Raw genomic sequence first — 21,320 nt, 5'->3', positions numbered from 1 at the left:
TCAAGAATGTGCCGTTTCAAATTTAGAAAATTTCTGAAAACCTGAAATTTTAGAAAAATGTGTTTATTTTTTCCTCAGCTTATTTAGCAGTGTAATTCACAATAATTGATACTTTATCATTGCAACTTTTTTTTTACTACAACGTGGCGATGTCACAATTAAAAGTCGACAATTTTCACCAACTTCTATTTTCCTTAAGGGTGCCATCTTGGATTTTTAGATTTTTGAGACCAGTCTTTTTTTATTACGATGGTGTATCACATGTTGAGATTCAGTCTTGCAAATAACAAAATAAATTTCCCTATAAATAATTTTGTTTTAGCTACTTACTTTACCAAAAAGCCTGACATAGTTTCTTAAATGCACTTCAACTTTTTTGAATTAAACCATTTAATAAACTATTATTTCCCAATACCGTACACCATTGAACACTGAAAAGAAACAATCAAAAGAACATATAACGCTGTGCGAAAGATGCACCACTTCTATGCGTATCTTAATAAGTACTTGGTAGTCTTTCCAGAGATGCAGGCCTACTAATAGAGCTAATGGCAATTAGTGTCATTCGAGATTGAAATTTAGGCTTAATTTAACTTGCAGATGACTACTGATTCTTGTAGGCCACATTTTTAAATAATTAACATATGTTTTCACAAATAAATCATACTGACTGGCAACGTAAATGGATTTTGACTTAAGCAGCAACTCGATTATTTTTAAGTATGACTTGGTTACATATGTGTTATTGGGGATGTAAAAATACAGGAAAGCTGAAGAGAGAAAACCATCATTGAGGTTGTAAAACTGATTTATTGCACGCCACAAAATATGAATATATATACATGCCAATTCTACTTTTATGACCAAATGGCTTGTCATACCACCTCAAGCTTTAATCTTCAATGTTATTGGAAAATTCAATGTCTGTAAGGATGCCCTCTAGATTCTGTAGAATGGAAAATATGGATTAGCTATTTAAGCTTCAATGTTTGTATTGCAACACATTAACATTTTTCTTTTTTTTCTTATTTTTGATTATAATGTTTCACTTATCAGTAAATATATTATTTTCATTTAAAAATAATTGATCATAATATTTCTTCTTTATTAAGAACTCGGACAAACATTTTTCTTGTCGTTTTGGTGACAAATAATGTCTGGTTAAATTGAATAGAAAAACGAAAATAAGCAGTAATCCAAAAATGTATGAGAAATGAATATTTAAGTTGTATGAAACGCTTTGAAATTCTTCTTCCTCATAGTTGAGGGATGATACTTTCTTTAGCACAAATTAAAAAAAAAGATAAGTTCCATTAGGTACAGTGATAAAATACCAACCACCTACCTCAAATTAACCTTTTATATTGATTACGTGACTCACGTCAAAGAAACTACCATTCTTCTGTGATTAAGATAAGGCATTTCGGAGTTTTTCACACGATTAAAACATTCACCTCTTATATATTTTAGTTTACTATTTGTTTCCATTTTCTTACTCGTTTTTACTAACAGGTTTTATCACCAAAATGTCCAGAAAGGTTTTCATCTAAGTCCTTAGTAAAAGGTGAATGTTATTCTCAATTAGTTTTAACTGAGAATAGTGTACAATTCTATCATAATATTACTTACTGGTATGTGAGGTTTTATTCCCAAAAATAAAAAAAATAATAACAGACGTCTAGAATATATTTCCCAACACCTCTGTTAATAAGCACACACCTTTAGTAGCACGTCAAAAGATTTCCAATGAATCTTAATGCAAGCTGATATCATATCATAGAGCAACTCGAGATCAGACACCACCATACCCTTCGAGGTCTGCAGACTCGCATGTTTCCACAAACTCTTAATATGCTGCATCTGGGAATCTTTGAATAAAAATCTTGTATAGGGGAAAATATATAACAACAACTATATGATATACCATTTTTATCTATTGTTATAGTGTCCTCATCTTCGGAACTAAACTGTCTGTTAACCAAAAGTGTCTTCAGAGAGAGCTCGGTCTGGCTACCTCTCTTTTTTTTGGCATTTTTTTGGCTTAATAGAGAGGACATGGCTGTGGTAAAGTAAGGAATTTTCTTGTAGGCGATGCTACATGTGTAGCTTTCGCAACTTTTGGGGCCCGACTCACATTGGCGCTCGTTTACTAAAGTTTCTTGTAATCTTTTTTTGCCAACCCTGAATGTATTCTTGATCACTGCTACTTACCTTCAATTTCTTTCTGACTGTTGTGCAAGCTGTTACAACTGATGGATCGCACCGGCTCAAGGCTATTGCAACTTGAAAGTCGAGGGCGTTTCCTTATCAGACTGGGAGACTCTCCCCTTCTTTTCTTTTCTTTAACAGAAACAACCGCTGATGCACTCCCATCACCATTTTGCTCTCTAATCACCCCTGCGAATGCTCAAATATGCGCATCCTGCTCTTATCTCAATAATTCGCACTTTTGAACTCCTTACGACTTTCTTTCCTAGTATTCTCCAAGACCTTCACTAAGCTGACGATGTTCCTACCGAAGAACAACGGCTCAAAGAAGGCCTCTCGCTCCTCCCCTTTGGGGTTTTCAATCTTCAGCAAGATGCTGCTGTTTTTGTAGAAGAAATTTTTCAACTGAAATTTCAAAAATCACTATTGAAACTTAAACACCGAAATATGGTGATGCCTTGCCGTGGGTGGCACGTCTCTTTCACAAGTAGCTACAACTAGGATGGGCTGATCGGCATGGATATCCTCCAATGTGGACACGATGCTCAGTTGATCGCAGTCACTGATTATATTCCACCACTCGTCCACTCTGGATAGAAGGATCACACATGGATTCTGGATTACATTCAGAAAGGTGTTTTTCTGCAAAAGAAGTGTAGGTAAATCCCAGCGGTATTAATGTCCATGTATACAGGGTATTTCAAATTCGACCCTCACCATTGGGATCTTGGAAACTAGAAGAGATACGAAAAAGATTAAATGGGGGCAAAGTTGCGTAATCTAGCGCTTGATCGAATACCATTTTCAAAATTTTAATTTTCCGAGTACTTCCGAAGATATCCGAGAAAAACTAAAAATTGGAGAATCCATTTTTATTTTTTTAACGTTATTTGACAAGGAAGGTCAAATCCATAAGCACATTTTCATTGCCACTTTTTCTCAGCTACACGATGACATATTCAGATTTGCCATCCGACGTTTCGTCTTTCGGCTACCATTATCAACTTTATTTTTTCTTATGGGCGCCATACTGAATTTTTCGACAGAAAAATAGTGCGTTTCATTCTGATTTCATTGATATAAAACTTCTTAGAATTTACTTTTTTAAAAGCCGAAATATTTAAATAAAAAGACATATTACATAGTTGGCCTTGACTCTATCGAAAAACTTTCTTTTGTTCGCGATATATGACAACTCCTCCAACGAGATTAAAGCGTGTACAGATTTCCAATGAAAATGAGCTTCAGAAATAAAGAGAAACGAGATACGTTAAGACTTTATTACAAATTTGACAGGAACAGTACGAAAACAGTTCAAATGTATTTTGAGTTATATCCGGGAAGGCAACAGCCGCATAGAACATTATTTAATACTTTTGATGAACATTTAGCTGAGTTTGGTACCTTTGAAAATCTTCTTCCCTTCTGCTTTCATACTTCATTTTAGGTTTTTAGTCAGTGTGGTGAGTTTGGTGCTTTTGAAATGTTCATCCAAAGTTTTAAATAATGTTCTATGCGGCTGTTGCCTTCCCGGATATAACTCAAAATACATTTGAACTGTTTTCGTACTGTTCCTGTCAAATTTGTAATAAAGTCTTAACGTATCTCGTTTCTCTTTATTTCTGAAGCTCATTTTCATTGGAAATCTGTACACGCTTTAATCTCGTTGGAGGAGTTGTCATATATCGCGAACAAAAGAAAGTTTTTCGATAGAGTCAAGGCCAACTATGTAATATGTCTTTTTATTTAAATATTTCGGCTTTTAAAAAAGTAAATTCTAAGAAGTTTTATATCAATGAAATCAGAATGAAACGCACTATTTTTCTGTCGAAAAATTCAGTATGGCGCCCATAAGAAAAAATAAAGTTGATAATGGTAGCCGAAAGACGAAACGTCGGATGGCAAATCTGAATATGTCATCGTGTAGCTGAGAAAAAGTGGCAATGAAAATGTGCTTATGGATTTGACCTTCCTTGTCAAATAACGTTAAAAAAATAAAAATGGATTCTCCAATTTTTAGTTTTTCTCGGATATCTTCGGAAGTACTCGGAAAATTAAAATTTTGAAAATGGTATTCGATCAAGCGCTAGATTACGCAACTTTGCCCCCATTTAATCTTTTTCGTATCTCTTCTAGTTTCCAAGATCCCAATGGTGAGGGTCGAATTTGAAATACCCTTTATAGCATTGAGCCCTAGAAAACCAACTAAACTACAATTTTTTCTCATTCTCTCCATTTTTGTTATCTTACCTCTTTGTTTTAAGTGTCAAACATATAAACCCATGGACAAAAAAAAAACCTAACAACATAAATATTATTTAATTTCAATCTTACATAGCTTTTTTAATTTTATATGGATATTGATAATGTTTTTTGGCAATTTGTCGGCGTGTTCATTTTAATCATTACTGGATATTAATTTCTCCAAAAGTTGTAATTAATTTCTCATTATATAGGGTGAAACCAAGAGGTGCTTTTTGACCTAAATTTCTGAACACCCTGTGGAAGAATTTGAAGACACTGTGAGATATCTTTATATGCAATTGTAAAGCTTTATGTTTCCTTAATATTCCTTTTTTTGATTCACAACAATACATCCGTTCTAAAAGAAATTACAATTTTTTTAACAAAAAGATACGATTTACCAAAAAAGTCAAAACATGTCAAACAAATAAACAATAATAAACAACATAAATTAATATTGAAGTTAAAGATAAATAAACACTAATAGCGTGTATTTCCTTCTCGTGCTCTAATGACAGCTGTCATACGGTGAAGTAAATTTAGAACGCAATTAGCAATTAGTTTTTGCGAAATATTTTACCACTTTTTAAGAAGACTTGAAGGTCTATAACTGATTCTAACTCTTTGTTGCGAATACGTCTCCCTAGCATGTCCCACACATGTTCAATTAGGTTTAAATCAGAGCTACGAGGAGGCCAATTTAACTTTTGTATTTCCATTTCATCTAGGTAATTACTAACAACTCTTACGACATGAGACTTGCATTGTCTTGCATTACGAAAAAATTCTAACCAATAAAACAAGCGAAAAGAATCACGCGATCAGCTAAAAACTTCTAAATATAAAGGTTAGTATTTAAAGTACCATTTTCGATTAACACGAGGTCTGTATGAACTTGGATTTAAATCCAGCTCATACCATAATACTGCCGCTTCTAAAAGGCAGCCTGGAAGATATGCAACAGTCAGAAAAGCGTTCTCTTCGTCTTCTTCATACACGCCTCATCCACCTGGCAAACGAAAACAAAAACGCGATTCATTTGTGAATAACATACATCCCCTCTCCCCATCATTCCAGTCCCTATATGCATAGGCAAAATTAAAGCGCTAAGTATGGCTGCAAGTAAAGCTGGACAAGCCGCTGGTCATCTCGACATCAAGCCCCGTTCATGTAGTCTGCGGTGGACAGTTCGTTCAAAAACTGTTGTGTCTCACACATTTTCAAATCAACGACTAATAACCCTAGATATTACATCATGATCCTATGAAACAATGAGAATAACAAAATGATCATCTCGTTGGTTGGTGCTGCGTGGGCTCCCTGATCCTAGATGTTACATATCTATACTCACCGGTCTGATGAAAATGACGGATGGCATCTTGAACAGTACTTCTGGCTTTGCCCAAGACATTTGCAATGTAGCGTATATCATGACCATCGTCATTCAAGGCAACAGCTCATGCAACGTTTATTGGCCGCATTTTAATAAAAATTTTAAGTGCTCAGTGAAACTTCACTGACACTTCTGACAGCTATACAACATAAATAAAAAATAATGTTGCTACGCAACGGAATATTAATGTTTCTTGATTAAAATGTAATTTTTATTATTGTTTATTTGTTTGACATGTTTTGATTTTTTTTTGATAAATCACATCTTTTTATTCAAAAAATTGTAATTCTTTTCCGAATGGATGTATTGTTAAGAATAAAAAAAAGGAATGTTAAGGGAAAGTAAAGCTTTACAATTGCTTACAAAGATATCTCAAGGTGCCTTCAGATTTTTCCACAGCATGACCAGAAATCTAGATCAAAAAGTACATTTTGTATAATGACCCTGTATAATGACATTGATTACAACTTTTGGCAAAATTAATATTCGGTAATGATTAAAATGAAAACGCCTACAATTTATTTAAAAAATGATCAAAATCAGTATAAAACTAAAAAAGCTGTGTAAGATTGAAATTGAATAATATTTATGTTGTCCAGTTTTTTTATGTCCAAGAGCATACAAATTCGAACTTGAATTTTCCCAATGGTTCGAAATTCGAGTCAGGGAGAGTCTGTTTCTTTCCAAAATTTTGAAATGTGTGACCCTCTAGACCGCAAAAAAATAAAATTGTTGCGTAAACAAAACATTCGAAAGTAAGTTTCCAACCGGATTTTTCAAATTTTTAACCTTTAAATTCACGAAACGAAACTTCAAAACTTGTAATTTTGGATTGTAACTTGTCATTTGGGATGTTTTTTCATTCAACACCTGCAGTTAGAACCCCAGAATCCATTTTTTATCCAGGATTTGGAAATTTGTGATCTTCTAGGACATAAAAGAAAAGAACACAAAATTTGTGATTTCTTACACTTTGCAAAACCAACAATCCAGAATATGTTTTTTTTTCAGAATTTTTAAACTAGTGCTTTTTTGCAAAAGATATGTACGTAAGTAAATCGGAAAACGTTCAGTTTGAGAATAGGTTCGAGGGTGGATCAAATATAAACGAGATTTTTCGTTCTGAGTGTTTCACAATCAAGGGGCGGGGCGGCTTCAGGTAACGTTACGAAGGAATGTCAGGAGAAGAGGGATCGGTTTTCCGAACTTCGCTGATAGCTTCATTAGTCTGTTGTGCAATGTTGGAGAAAGGAGTACCGTCCTCCGTTGCGCAGCGCATAATAATTAAATTTCTTACTTGGGAAGGCATCAACCCTGCCGAAAACTTGCGTAGATTGACAGCACAGTTCGGTAATGAAACATTGTCAAGACCTCGTATGTTTGCCTGGCATAAAGAGTTCAAGCAAGGCCATGAAAAAGTTGAGAATGAGAGTCACAATCATCGCCCTCGGACGAACAGCACGGAGGACTGTGTTTTTTGATCAGTATGGTGTTTTGCACATAGACTTTTTGCACGATCGTCGCACTATCAATGCAGCGTACTATTGCGACCTTCTAAGTAAGGTTAGACTGTTATCGCAGGAAAAGACTTTGCAATGCCGATGCGAAAAGTCATTGTGCTTCAGGACAACGTTCGATCCCATACTGCAATGCTCACTTGCAAAAAATTGGCGGAATTAGGTTGGGAAACTCTTGAACATCCTCCATACAGCACTGACCTTTTGCCCTGCGATTTTCACCTCTTCCAATTACTCAAAAAGGCGCTGGGATACCACCGATTTGACGATGATGTAGCAGTAGAAGTGTATGTGCGTAATTGACTGTTAACACGACCCTTTTCTTTCTATGATAAAGGCATCACAAAACTTCCAATACGGTGGTAAAAATGCATTAAAAAGGGGGGGCTTATGTAGGAAAATGATACATACAGCTTTTTTGTTACTATGAATAAAAAACTTTGTATAAGCAAAGTCTCATTTATATTTGATCCACCCTCGTACCTTGAAGATGCTCGTAACATCATAAACAAATGATGGAAGGTATTCTAGCTGCTGTAGAAGGGCAGGGATCAAGTGGTTGCAGACGCCTTGAGTGTTGCTGCCGAGCAAGAGAATTCTTCCTGCATATCGCTCTTCTCCAACAATATATTTGTGGTTCTCTTGTAGAAAATGAGGCCAAAGATCCTGGATTGATTTAGTAATTCTCTTCAGCTGACCCTCTAGTAGCGGTTTGATTGTTGACGTTAGAGTTCGCATTGGGATCGCGCCGGACCTCTGGGTGGAAGGCATGATTTCTAGGCGGGCCTTACGGAAGTCACAATCGCTCACCTAAAGTTATTTAAAATACACAAGAAAGGTACTTAAAGATAGGAAAGATTTAAGATAACCCTTAAGTAATTATTAAGTACGCAAGGACAGTTACCTTCAATTTCTCGGGATCGACTTTTACTCCCTGCAGACAGGGATAGATCCTCTTCATACATGTGACTATAGCTTTAGAGCATAAAGCCTGCAGATCCGCTCCGCTGAAACCTGAAGTCGCTTCCGCCAAGTAAGATATCAATCTAGAGCTCGGCTTATGTTTCCAAGACGCCATATGCACCTAATTAGTTTTAATAAGATTATGCGGAAGTCTTGTGGTAATCTCGGTGACCAGATAAGACGTGCCTATCTGCATTAACGTGGTATTTACAACGATTTAAGATCATTACAAGCACTACCACAATAAGAGTCCAATTTGCCCTCAAATGGAAAGGATTTAACAGCAGCAATAAAATCATTAAGCCGAAGAAGAGCTTTTTGGACAGAGAAAAATAATAACATCCTACAAATTACACTTCGATATCATTAGAGCAATAGAGAAAAACTCAGATTGATGGATATCGTCACCTTACACAATTACAGCCACAAGGATTGACGTGGACATAATTGATGATTTATTTTTAAAACATTGAACAACTGAGTCTTCGAATCAGATTCTGTATAAAAATATATTTATTAAAATATTATTTTAATATGCAACAAATACGTCCCATTTCTTATTGTTGAGATTCAGAGACAGGCACCCTGCATATATGTGTATGTATATACGGGGTGTTTTATAATTTTATTTTTAAGAGGTGATTAACCAGCTCAAAGAGAATCGGGCCATTGGAAATCAGTGGACTCTAATAATCCTATTGCATGGCCTTGTCGGTTACCCGATCTGACACTTCTCGATTTTTATTTATTGAGCCTTATGAAAGGGGCGTAGGTCTTGCTAGTAATGCTGATTCCTGGGGACAACGAGCGAGACTTTGCACTCAGCAACAAGAGGACAACTGTAAATTGGATAATCATCATTTACTTAAAAATAGATTAATGAAAATTTTTAATTAATAAATTGTTTAAGAAATGATATCTCTGTTATGATGCAACTTTTTGTATGATGTTACCTATAACATTGAACCTATTCAATGAAATTCCTTTCAGGCAGTTAATCACCTTTTAAAAATCAAATCACAAGGTTTAAAATACCCTATATATACATAAGATTACATGCGGAGTTTAAAAAATACTATTATGTATTTTGAGTGTCATACACGTGCGTTAAAACTTGTGAATTTCCTCTAAATACCTCCAAAATATCTCTTCGAGCATCAACCCCTGGCAGAGGAAAATACAGCTCTTTGTCAAACCTGCCGGACCTCCTCAGAGCTGGGTCAATGGCTTCGAGCCTATTGGTAGCCCCAATAACAATAACTCCCGGCTTATTGTCCAGACCGTCCATCAGGGCTAAAAGTGTGGCCACGATGCTCGAGTGGATCTGGTCAATCTGTTTGTCTCTCGCAGGAGCCAAACCATCCAATTCATCAAAAAAAATAATGGAAGGTTTGGATTTGACGGCCTAAAGACGGAAATTCAAATAGCGATCGAATAAAGGATAAAATGGCACCTTTTCAAATAGATCCATCAGGTTTTTCTCCGACCCTCCTACCCACTTATCCAGAATGTCGGCACCCTTTCGATGGAAGAAAGCCACCTTCCCTACGCCCTCCCTGTTTATCTCGTTGGCTAAGGCTGCGGCCACCAAGGACTTTCCGGTTCCTTATGAACATAAATTAGTATGCACTTTATATTGCTGCACAATTTAAATAACGAGCACCATTAACTTCCTACTTCCTGGGACGATTTAACCATTTAAATTTTTATCTGTATTAAGCATCAGTTAAGCTTGTAGATTGAGATCTTACCTGGCAGGCCGTAAAACAGGACCCCACGAGGAGCTTTGATATTGAAATGGGTAAAAACGTTCCCGTGCAGCAAAGGAAAAATTATTATTTCCCTCAGGACTTTTAGATGGCTTTTGAGGCCGCCAATTTTGTTAAAGCCAAGCAGCGAAGACTCCCTGGTAAATCTGCAACGCACCGGTTTTTGGGGCGCCGATGTTCGATTCGTGTTTTGATGGAGAGACATTTCAAAGTTCAATTTTGGGCAATTAAATTTAAAAAAAAATCTTTTAAGGACCGTTTTAGACGCTGGATTTGGAGAGAAAACATGTGACATATAAAATGATTGACTTTGAAAATCTGTGCAAGGTGTAATTAATCGCCCTGCACCTGTTATGACCTGTTGTTGATACTGAATAACGAAATTTTTTGCAGTCACCTCGTTTAATAATTCAGTATTGTCAATACTGAAAAGTAATTAAGTAAGGGGACTATAGAGTTATTATTAATGCACGTGTGCACCTAATTGTACAGGGTGTACCACAAATATGAGCCTCTATCCGTATCTTGAAAACTATGACTAGGAAGAAGTAGAAATTTAAGTATCACACTAAAATGCAAGTGATCTATTGATTAGAAATGTTTTCATATATACAGAATGGTCCATCTTTTACCTGTATAACTTTCAGGATCGATAGAAAATATTAAAATAATGTTTTTTCGTATCGGGTGATATCGAAAAATCGATAGTTTTTGCTGTACAGGGCGTTGAAATAAGAATTGTTTTAATGAAATATTATTATGCCTCTTAAAATATGAAAGCAAGAGTAACTAAATTCAGTATACTTCTATGCCATCTTAGGGCAGTAATTTTAAAAATATTTTGCCGTTTCCCACACAACCAGTGGCGAAGCAACGAGGATATCAAAAAATTATATCAAACATAAAAATCGTACGGCATCGATTTTTGTTTTCTTATTCATTTGAATTTCTTTTTTAATTCTAAAAAACAAATATTCTTGAAATTTTTTCGAAAAATGCATAGTTTCCTTTTAAAATCGCTTTTTATATGATTTGACTCAATCGTGCTTGCGGATTTAAGGAAATCTTTAATATTAGGTTTGCCTTGATCAACACAAATTATTTGACTTTACGTATTTTTATCAGTACTTGTGTTGTTTGCTATGACACGACGTCTCCTTCGCATTAATGTAAAGCCAAATAATTTGTGTTGATCAAGGCGAACCTAATATTAAAGGTGTCCGTAGATCCGTAAGTCTAGTTAAGTCAAATGTATAGTCTGATATAAAAAACGATTTTAAAAGGAAACTGCATTTTTCGAAAAATTTTGAAGAATACTTTTTCTTAGAATTAAAAAAGAAGTTCAAATGAATAAAAAAACATTCTAAATATGTCGTACGATTTTTACGTTTGACATAATTTTTTGATATCCATATTGCTAAGCCATTGGTTGTGTGAGAAACGGCAAAATATTTTTTAAATTACTGCTCTAAGACGACATAGAGGTATTTTATATATATAATATATTATATAATTTAATTAGTCTTGCTCTCATATTTTAAGAGATATAATAATATTTAATAAAAAAATTCTTATTTTTATGCCCTGCACAGCAAAAACGATCGATTTTTTGATATCATTTTATGCGAAAAAAGAACATTATTTTGATATTTTCTATCGCTTCTGAAAGTGATGCAGGTAAAAGTTGGACCACCCTATATATTCATGCATATCTGGTTAAAACGGATATGCATGTCAAGACGCTTATTTTAAATGGAACACTGTATATTATATCAAATTACGATTCTGCCGAATATTATGAACATTTCCCATGTATAATGTTCTATATCTAAGTTTTATGGTTTTCGAGACATTTAGAATTTTTCAAAAAAATAACAGTTGCAGCCATTAATGTATTTTTTAATAATTTACAAATGGCTAGGTATTTTGCAGTGAAATTTTGTAATGTACAAAATGCTTTACTACCCTTTGATCAGTAAGTTAGATCATGCTTTTTCATATAGGGTGTTCAAAAAAATAGCCCAAAATTATCATTAAAAACTTGTAGAAAACTCATTTTTTTAAATGTTTTTTCAATGAATATATTTTTCATTTTTTTTAATTTAACACCCAAAATAAGTATTACTTTCAATTCAATTGTCTATACCTAAACCTAACCGTTTTTCTTTTATTTCAAAAAAACCTTTTTCAATGTTCAATATTCAACTGATTTATTTTAAAAAATGTCAAGAATGATTAAGTTTAGCCTGCTTGCCAGAATTTAAGTATGGCAGCATCCCTAAATTATACAAACGAAGATCATTTTAATATGTTTATTATTTATGGTTAATATAACAAAGTATTAACCAGAATATGTCATATATTTGGTATTCGATATCCAGAAAAAACGAAGTCATCACGAAAAGTTTTCCAACGCATAATAGATCGTTTTAAAATTAGCGGATCTGTCAAAACACCTTACAGAAGAAACAAGCCTATTGTTGATGACAAAATAATTGAAACTGTAATTTTAGGATATTTCTAAGATATCCGACAACATCTTTAAGCCAAGTTGTCCTGCAGGCAAATTTATCAAAAAGCATCTTTCATAGAATTGTTAAGAAACATAAATTTCGTCCATATTCAATTAGTTTAGTGCAACATCTGAAAGATATCGATTATCTAAAACGGACAGTTTTTTGTAAATTTCTTTTAACATATTTTTACGACGATCTAACATTTTTGGACAATATTATTTGGATAGGCGATGCAAAATTAAGCAAAAATGACATTTTCATAGGCATAATTCACATTATTGGAGTAATAAGAATCCCAATGCGTTTTGCTGCTGCAACTTTCAAGAAAGTTGCCAGTTCAATGGTTTTTGTGCCATTAAAAAAAATACAGTAGTCAAATTGCACTTTTATTAAGAAAATTTAAATGGTAAATGGTGTTTTTTATTTCAATTTAAAATTACTTTTTCAGTTATTGTTATTTTCTCTAGGTGAAAGATATTTAAATATTATGAGAAATTTTGAACAAACCTTCATTGAAAATTTGTCATTAGCAGAGCATCAACGATTATTTTACCAGCATGATAGAGCGCTGCCTCATAATGGTTATTTGGTTAGTAACTTTTTGCAAGAGATGTTTTATAACCAATGCATAGCGAATAATGCGAAGCAATCTCACTTATGGCCCCCTCGATCACCCGACCCATTAGTTCTCGACTATTTCATTTGAGAAACAATTAAAAATAGTGTTTATAATACTCCATTAAGAACTATAAAAGACTGCCTGAAAAGAGTTTAAATTGTATTTGATAATTTAGATCCCTTATCAATAAGAAGAACAACCCACGGAAAATTAATCCTAAGATGTGAAAAGTGTTTAACAGTTCAAGAACGCAATTTTATTGAAATGACTGTTCGGTGTTGATGTACCGACAAATTGCTAGGGACAGGAGCACCAGCTCTTAAGATTCCACCCTGCATCCGGAGGATCACAGACATAAATAGCAACGATTTCGACAATTAGTTTGGTTCGGACTTACTTTCATCCGGGTAAGTCGAAATACTAGTAGAAGGGAGGGTTCTTGTGTCTCTTTTCAATAGTCACGAAGATTACGTGAACAGACAACGACAATGCACTTTTAGCAAAATATGAGCGGACAAGTGACTGACTACATTAGTCTTTATTGAGTAGTGCCGTGGACGAACGACAAAATAGAAGTCTCTTGAGGACAATATGGATCATCAGAAGGTAAAAAAAAGGAATGTAGGACACGCAGGAGCAAAAAAAGACAGTATTCAAAGGTCCAAACAGGACATCAGCGGCCCCCCTGCGACTACACTATCGACCCCACGAAGGAAACGCTCCGTGACGCAACAATGACTGTTTTCTTATATTGATAGCTTAAACTCTGTTTCAATATTATTACTTAAAAATATGTAGTATTAAGCTTTTTAAACATTTATTTCGTCATCAATAATAAACTTACTTCTTCTGTAAGGTGTTTTGACACACCGATTTATTTTAAAGTGATCTACATATTATGTGTTGGAGAACTTTTCGTGGAGACTTCGTTTTTTTGTGGATATTGAATATTAAATGTATGACATGTTCTGGTGAATAATTTGTTACATTCACCATAAATAATAAACATATTGAGGTAATCTTCGTTTGTATAATTTACGGGTACCGCCATATTTAAATTCTGACTGACAGGCCCAACTTAGAATTCTTGACTTCATTTAAAATAAATCAGTTGAGTACTGCACATTGAAAAATTTGTGTTTTTTTTTAACTAAAACGAAAACGGTTAAGTTTAGGTATAGACAATTGAATTCAAAGTAATACTTATTTTTGGTGTTAAATAAAAATAGAAAAACAAATGTATTCGTTAAAAAAACTTTTAAAAAATGAGAGTGTTTTACAATTTTTGAATGAGAGTTTTGGGCTATCTTTTTGAACGCCTCATATGAAGAAGCACGATTTAACTTACTGATAGAAGGGCACTAAAAGCGTTTTGTACAACATTACAAAATTTCATTGTAAAATACCTAAACATTCGTGAATTATTAGAAAATACATTGATGGCTGCAACTCTCATTTTTCTTGGAAAATTCAAAATGCCTCGAACACAGTAAAATTTACGTATAGAACATTATACATGTAAAATGTGCATAATGTTCCGCAGAATCGAAATTTGATGTAATATACAGGGTGCTCCATTTAAAATAAGTGAGTTGACATTTATTTGTGGTATAACTGGAAGTGATATTTTCATGACAATATTTTTAATCAATAGAAAAGCTTCACTTTTGTATAATTGTTGCAATTATATGGTCTGGAAGGGTGAAGAATTGTGATGGAGGTAAAATGAAGTAAAACAGTGTGGTGAAGTTTTTAGTTGAGACGTTTAATGCCGAACTGAACCCATTTTATCAGTTATCCAAGAACGGTTTTCTTATCATTAGAGAATGGCCACTCAGCAGTTGGCTAAATCGCACAGCTGCTTTGGCGGTCTTCTCATCAGACAAGAAGGAACATAAACTATTATTATTTTTCTTTGCTCAAGAGCTTACACTATTTCAACAATAATATCCAAATTTCAACTGTTTCCTAGTCATAATTTTTAAGATACGGATAGAGACTCATATTTGTGGAACATTCTATAAACTATACTACCTATCTATATTTTATATAGAGGGTGTCCCAGAAATTGTTTTTGAGCTAGTCTTTTTTTTTAACAAAAGTTATTTGTTTTCGTTCTAAACGGGGTCAAAGTAATTTTTTTAATTTTGTAAATAGTGCGTACATACCGAACTAATAATTGGCGCTACTTACGCTTTATCGAGGTACAAATATTTAATATACACAGTGCGCCAGAAACAATAGTACAAATTTGTAAAGTTAAACAAATAGAATGCTTAAGTAAACTTGCCTTAAAGAAGAGTTGCTTGGTTTTATTTTATAGGGTTTTAAAGTGGTTTCTTTAATTTTGTAAATAGCGAATAAACTTCACAATTTTTCATTTGTAGATTGGAAATTGTGTCTTGCGGAGTTTTTGAGCACGATAAATTTAATTAAAATATCCCTTTAATTAACATGATTAGAATATAGATAATTATTAGATTAGATAGAATTCGATAATTAGAATGATTAAATTTAAAAAATTACTTTAACATTTTTACTTTTTAGCACTCATTACTTATTTATACCACTGTTTTTGAGACATCCTCTATATGCATTTAATTAATCGATCATCAAATGAGCACTAATTTGAAATTAAATGTATACTATAATTACTTACTCATGTACAAAATCAGTATACTTATTAGTTCATAAACCACATTAATTTATCAAGATGAAATCGTGTGTTTTATGTTTTTTACTTGTCTGTTTAGTGAGCTTTTGTAACACCACCAAAGTCAATCAATGCCCTGGAGGCAAGTATTTACCTATACCTCGTTAGTATAAAACTAATTAATTTTTATATTTTAGATAACTTTCCGAATCAGGACAAAAATTTCATAATAGGAAATTGTGTTGTTCCCCCCTGTTTGGCAAAGAAAAACACCAAGCTGATATCGAAAATGAGATTTAAGGCTGGTGAGTCTTTTAGCGACTTACTGGAGCCATCTCCTCCAAAGTTTTGTTTTCACTAGAATCGGTGCCGAAGGAATTGGTCAAATCTGTTTATTTTATATTAAGCGGTACCAATTTTCCGTTCATTGGAGTCGATGGTTCCAACGCATGCGACTTCATATATGAACTAGATGAGAAAACCAAAGTTAGTAATTGCAACTTGGTCAAAGGGAAAACATACGTTTACATCGATTCGGTGGACATTTTGCCGGCGTTTCCAAAGGTAAGTTTCATGTAATTTTCACCTTTCTCTCGACTTCTTAAATTAATTTCGAAAAATGCCCTCACAAATCCCTCACACTTTTCTCGTTACCGTTTTCAACCAGACCCAAAAATTATTATAGAATAACATTTCTTATTTTGTTATTTTAGCTCAAAGGGTTTGTTCACTGGGGTTTAGTCGACCCTGCCACGGGTAAAGACGTATTATGCTTTGAGATGTCACTTCACATTGTTGATTAAAGTAACTTGAGTGCAGTAAATATAAGTATAACATAAACATTTAATAGTTGAAGTAGAGACGAAGATGTGACATATTTTTTTATGCTATTAAATTGATTATTTGTATTCTTAGCAATATGTGTTTGTATTCATCTATCACACCCGGATCCTTCCATGGCATAAGTCTTCATAATTTTTACATGCCGCTTTTATAGATACAGATTATGATGTTAAACAACTTGTTTCGTAATTAAATTCCACAATTTAATGGTCAGAAATTTTTCAACAACTTGTAAATACCAAGGATGTATAAAAATACCAGAACATTTCTGATTTTGTTTATTTGAATAATTATTCGAAAATTTATTTAGACCTACATTTGTGATTACTATAAATATTTTAGTAATTGGAGACACATTAATTCGCGTCTCATTAACTATTTACCCCCCCCCCCCCTCCTCAATTCATTACATTTTTTTATTTTTGATATTAAGAGAGGGTTCAAAGAGAGACACTCCTTCATTTTAGGAATAGAACTTAAAAATTGCCTTGTTGCATTTCCTTGCATGATCCGCCCCCTTGCATTTGGCATAAACTTATTTCAAATGGAACCCCTATTTTTTTGGCACTTTTAAATTTCTCGTTAAATTTTAAGGTCAGTTCATGTAAAGTGTCTTATATTTAAAATTTACCGTTTTCGAGTTATTTTGGAAAATTTGAAAATTTTGACAGCTGCCAAGTTCCATGGAAATCCGTATTATTCTCCAACCGCTGCGAATTTCAAAATCGGCCCTTTAGGCCTAAGAGAGGAGTTAATAAACTACGTTTTGACGTATTTGAATTTGAGAAAAAATGGTTTCAAAAGTCAATAACTTGTTTATTTGAAATGAAATCTCCCAATTTTCTCGACGGCATCCTGTTAAGAATTCAAAAATCTAGATGCAGAACGATTGGGAAACCTCTTGCGATAGATCTTAATCATTTTTTAAGTTGTTTATCAAATTGAAAATAAATTTTAAGCATATCCTGTTTTTCTCTTTGGAAATAAACGACATTTCGAGACACTTTAACAAATACAAACATTAAACTGTACAAAAAATATATTTTAAAAGTTTTCAAATCATCGTAATTTTTCTTTTTTTTATCAAATATAAAAATTTGGTAACATTATTCAAAATGTCATTACCAACATTTAGACTTGACCGAAACATAAAAGGAGGCAATTTTCAGGAACTTAGAAACGGCGGGGTTTAGGGATAGTCATGTTAATAAAAGTTATAGATATTTGAATTTTTAAAAACGATGTCATCGAGAAAATTGTAATATTTTATTAGAAATAAATAAATTATTGACGTTTGAAATCATGTAAATTCGGAGATCTATGTCGAGGGTTGTAGGAGACTGTTTCTCAAATTCAAGTACGTTAAAACATAGCTTATTAGATCTTCTCTTAGCCCTAAAAGGAGATTCCGAGGTTCGGGAAACAACACGGATTTTCGAGGGACCTTGCAGTTGTCAAAATTTTCAAAATTTCCGAAATAACTTATGTTTAGACTTGGATCCTATCAGGTCCATATATTAATTGTTTGTTGTTTGGTTTATAAGTTTAAGTCTAAACCCTACGTTACGCCCACATATAAGGTGTTTAAAAAAAGGATTCAGGAACGAAGGGTGTGAATCCTTGGCCCATTCTAGGAAAAAAAACTTCATGTTTAACATTGGTCTGCAAACGCACCATTTTCGACATACGAGGTGTCAAAAAAACATGATCAAAAATCATTTTTACTTTTTTTCCTTACTTGAAGATGATGTTCTACATGTCCACCTGCCATTTGTAAGCAGAATTCACATATTCGCAGAAAAAAAGCACTTATTCTTTCGAAAAACCCTGGACTTTGTCTAATTATTTGACACTCATTTTCTATTCGATGCTATAGTTTATTCACATTACTAATTGGCGTCAAATATACCAGTTGTTTACTAATCGTTACCAGTTACTAAATAACATTTGCAACATTACATTTCCATGAACAGAAAGTAATAACAACAACAACAAAGACGGCAACACTGGTATTCTTTTTTTTGACATCCTGTATCTTGAAAATGGTGCGTTTGTGGACCCATGTTATAGGAACTTTTTTCTTAGAATGGGCCAAGGAATCACACCCTTCATTCCTTAACCCTTTTTTAAACACCTTGTACATCGCCATCTGTTTTAGTAATATTTCCGGCATGACTAGATTGCAATACCATTATGCTCCAATAATGGGGTTCTTGGGCACTGAAATTTCCGCCACTTTTTTTTTGCGAAACTTGCAATTTGGGTGTAAGCACGTTTCGTAAAGTCGGTGTCATTGCAATCAAGTATTAAAGGGTCAATCTAGCAGTTGACCTAAATGTTACACTTTAAAGCGATAAGTAGCAAGATAGCTGACAACGGGTCCGAGTAGGAGTACGCTTATGCCTGAGGCTCTCAGTGTTCGGTACTTATGAACTGAGTGAAGCGGCCAGGGAGTCTTTTTCTCATTACTCGTAGATCGATTGCACTCTAGTTGTCGCATTTCCCAATTTTCTCATGGGGACTTAGTTGAATTACTAATAGTGTAGTGGCTTGATGCCAACTTTTTCTTAATTGTACTCGTATACAGGGTGTTAGTGAAATAACTTTCGTAAATTTAACCAGTGATTAAGAACATCATTTTGAGCAAAAAGGTTCCTTAAAAGAGGGGTCGTAGATACAACCACTTCCCCGAAAAATAAAAAAAAACATTTTGTGAGAATTGGCAACGTCGCGTTGTATTTATTTCATTTTAACACCTACCTAAGTAGCCGCATGAAGTGGGTTTGCTTCTTTACACGTTTTTTTTTGGGTCTGGTAGGTTTTACAGTACATAATTAACAAAATGCACTAAATTCATGGAATTTAAAAATGATGTGATTCTTATTTTATTATTTTGAAAAGCCATTTACCTTGAAATTATTATCTTTAATTAGCATAACATGTTACGTTACATATTTTACACCACTCACATCACATTCAAAAACAAAAATTTGTTATTGTTTTTGCTATATTAAATGTTCGATATGTTCACCATTTGAGTCCATGCATGCTCTACTCCGGTTACTCCTTGTTGAACTCTTTTGAACAAGGTTTAAAATTTGTTCTTCGACTTCAGAACCAACTTCTCGTTGTCGACCTCGTCCTTTATACGTAGGAATAACGCTACCTGTATCCAGAAGTCTTTGGGAAATTAACATAAATGCTTGTCGAGCTGGAAGTTTTCTTTCTGGATAACGATTACCGTAAATGCGCCTAGCTTCTTCAGGATTTTGTAACGCCTCTACATAGATCAAAAGCATGTCATGATACTCGCCTACAGAATACATTGTCACTTAGGTACTGTTAATAAGTCGGAATAAAATCACTTAAAGCTCGCCCAAATTAACTTTGCAGATAATCTGTTGCATGTACCGACAGAAAATGCATTCAGCGCGACCGAAATCACACTAAAATATTAAAAGTATGGACGGACATACAGTCCATGACAAATTTGAAAAAAAAGGGTGGTTTTTGTCTTGTCCCTTCTCGATGGTCCCTAATGGGATCCATACGTCCATGGCGCCAGGCGTCTTTGCCCATTTTTTGCCATAAAAAACAAACTTTTCTTCCTCGGTCACGTTCAATGCGGCGTTGCCGTTTACGTTTTTTTATCGTTTAAGTTTTTTAATTAAGTTTTCAATTGCTTTTAGTAATGTTATTGTTGAATAATTTTAATTTTTTTTTGTTACATGTCAAACAACCAACATGTGTCAAGTACATTTGTCCATATTTTATTCAAATTTTAAACCTTATCATAGCTTTTCAGTTTCCAACTTTGACATTAAAAAAAAAAAACTATTGGGTTTACGACCCTTGTTGTAAAGAACTTTTTTGTTCGAAATGATGTTCTTAATCACTGGTTAAATTTACGAAAGTTATTTCACTAACACCCTAGTAGTGTAATCAATAAACCTTTGTTATCGTTAAACGGGTTATTGATTAATTTTGGCCAGAAAACAGTGTCCCTGAGACGGCGACTTTAGGGTGGTCTGAATGTGAGTATCTAATCTACGATAATTTTGAATCTACCCATCGATCCAACAAGCCGGATCAATCAAAGACTTCTAACCACTTTTGATTCTTAGTTTTGGATCAAACAACTCGGAAACGGTAAATTTTAAAGATAAAACACCTTACATAAACTGACCTTAAAATTTAACGAGAAATTCGAAAATACAAAGGAAATGGGGGTTCTTTTAGAATAAGGAAGTTTATGTCATGTTCTGCGGGGACGAATCATGCAAAGAAGGGCAACAAGGTAATTTTTAAGTTCTACCCCTAAAATGAAAGGGGTCCTCGTTTAAACCTTTTTTCTAATGTCAAAAATAGATAAACTAGATGGAGAGTAAATTGTTAATGAGACACCCTGTAAAACAAGTTCGAAGAACTTAGTTTTTTTTTAAAACTCCCCAAGAGAATGAAAGATTTTCAAACTATTTTTGATAGCGTAGGTACGCATTTGGAAATTTATAAGGCATTTTAGATATTTTTGTGCTACGTATCTAACTAACCTGCACTAACCCTTGAGATATTTAAGAACTCTGTACATGATTATT

At 33.8% G+C, this 21,320-nt stretch overlaps 2 protein-coding genes across 2 annotated transcripts; one reads left to right on the top strand and one right to left on the bottom strand.

Annotated features, from left to right (window-relative positions):
* Nucleotides 1–782: 782 nt before the first annotated feature.
* Nucleotides 783–10,447, bottom strand: LOC136408179 (ATPase family AAA domain-containing protein 2-like). Its single transcript, XM_066389034.1, is given in 10 exon segments — nt 783–946; nt 1,720–1,868; nt 1,925–2,149; nt 2,212–2,397; nt 2,463–2,850; nt 7,846–8,172; nt 8,267–8,446; nt 9,461–9,730; nt 9,779–9,930; nt 10,077–10,447. Coding segments are annotated over 10 exon segments (2,244 nt in total). The 5' UTR covers nt 10,390–10,447; the 3' UTR covers nt 783–892.
* A 5,452-nt stretch (nt 10,448–15,899) lies between these two features.
* Nucleotides 15,900–16,796, top strand: LOC136408389 (NPC intracellular cholesterol transporter 2-like). Its single transcript, XM_066389333.1, has 4 exons — nt 15,900–16,024; nt 16,080–16,187; nt 16,244–16,446; nt 16,596–16,796. The coding sequence occupies exons 1-4, from the start codon at nt 15,943–15,945 to the stop codon at nt 16,683–16,685; spliced, it is 483 nt and encodes a 160-aa protein (XP_066245430.1). The 5' UTR covers nt 15,900–15,942; the 3' UTR covers nt 16,686–16,796.
* The last annotated feature ends 4,524 nt before the right edge of the window (nt 16,797–21,320 follow it).

This window comes from Euwallacea similis, chromosome 4, assembly GCF_039881205.1.
Source record: "Euwallacea similis isolate ESF13 chromosome 4, ESF131.1, whole genome shotgun sequence".
NCBI classification, from domain to species: domain Eukaryota; kingdom Metazoa; phylum Arthropoda; class Insecta; order Coleoptera; family Curculionidae; genus Euwallacea; species Euwallacea similis.
Note: the sequence above shows the minus strand (reverse complement) of the source record. Positions and strands in the feature narration are given on the sequence as shown.

Bases quoted from the DNA above. Each gene is read 5' to 3' on its own strand.
- LOC136408389 (XM_066389333.1), top strand. From the start codon at position 15,943: ATGAAATCGTGTGTTTTATGTTTTTTACTTGTCTGTTTAGTGAGCTTT. The intron at 16,025-16,079 runs GCAAGTATTTAC...TTTATATTTTAG, and splicing joins AGTCAATCAATGCCCTGGAG to ATAACTTTCCGAATCAGGAC. The intron at 16,188-16,243 runs GTGAGTCTTTTA...TGTTTTCACTAG, and splicing joins GAAAATGAGATTTAAGGCTG to AATCGGTGCCGAAGGAATTG.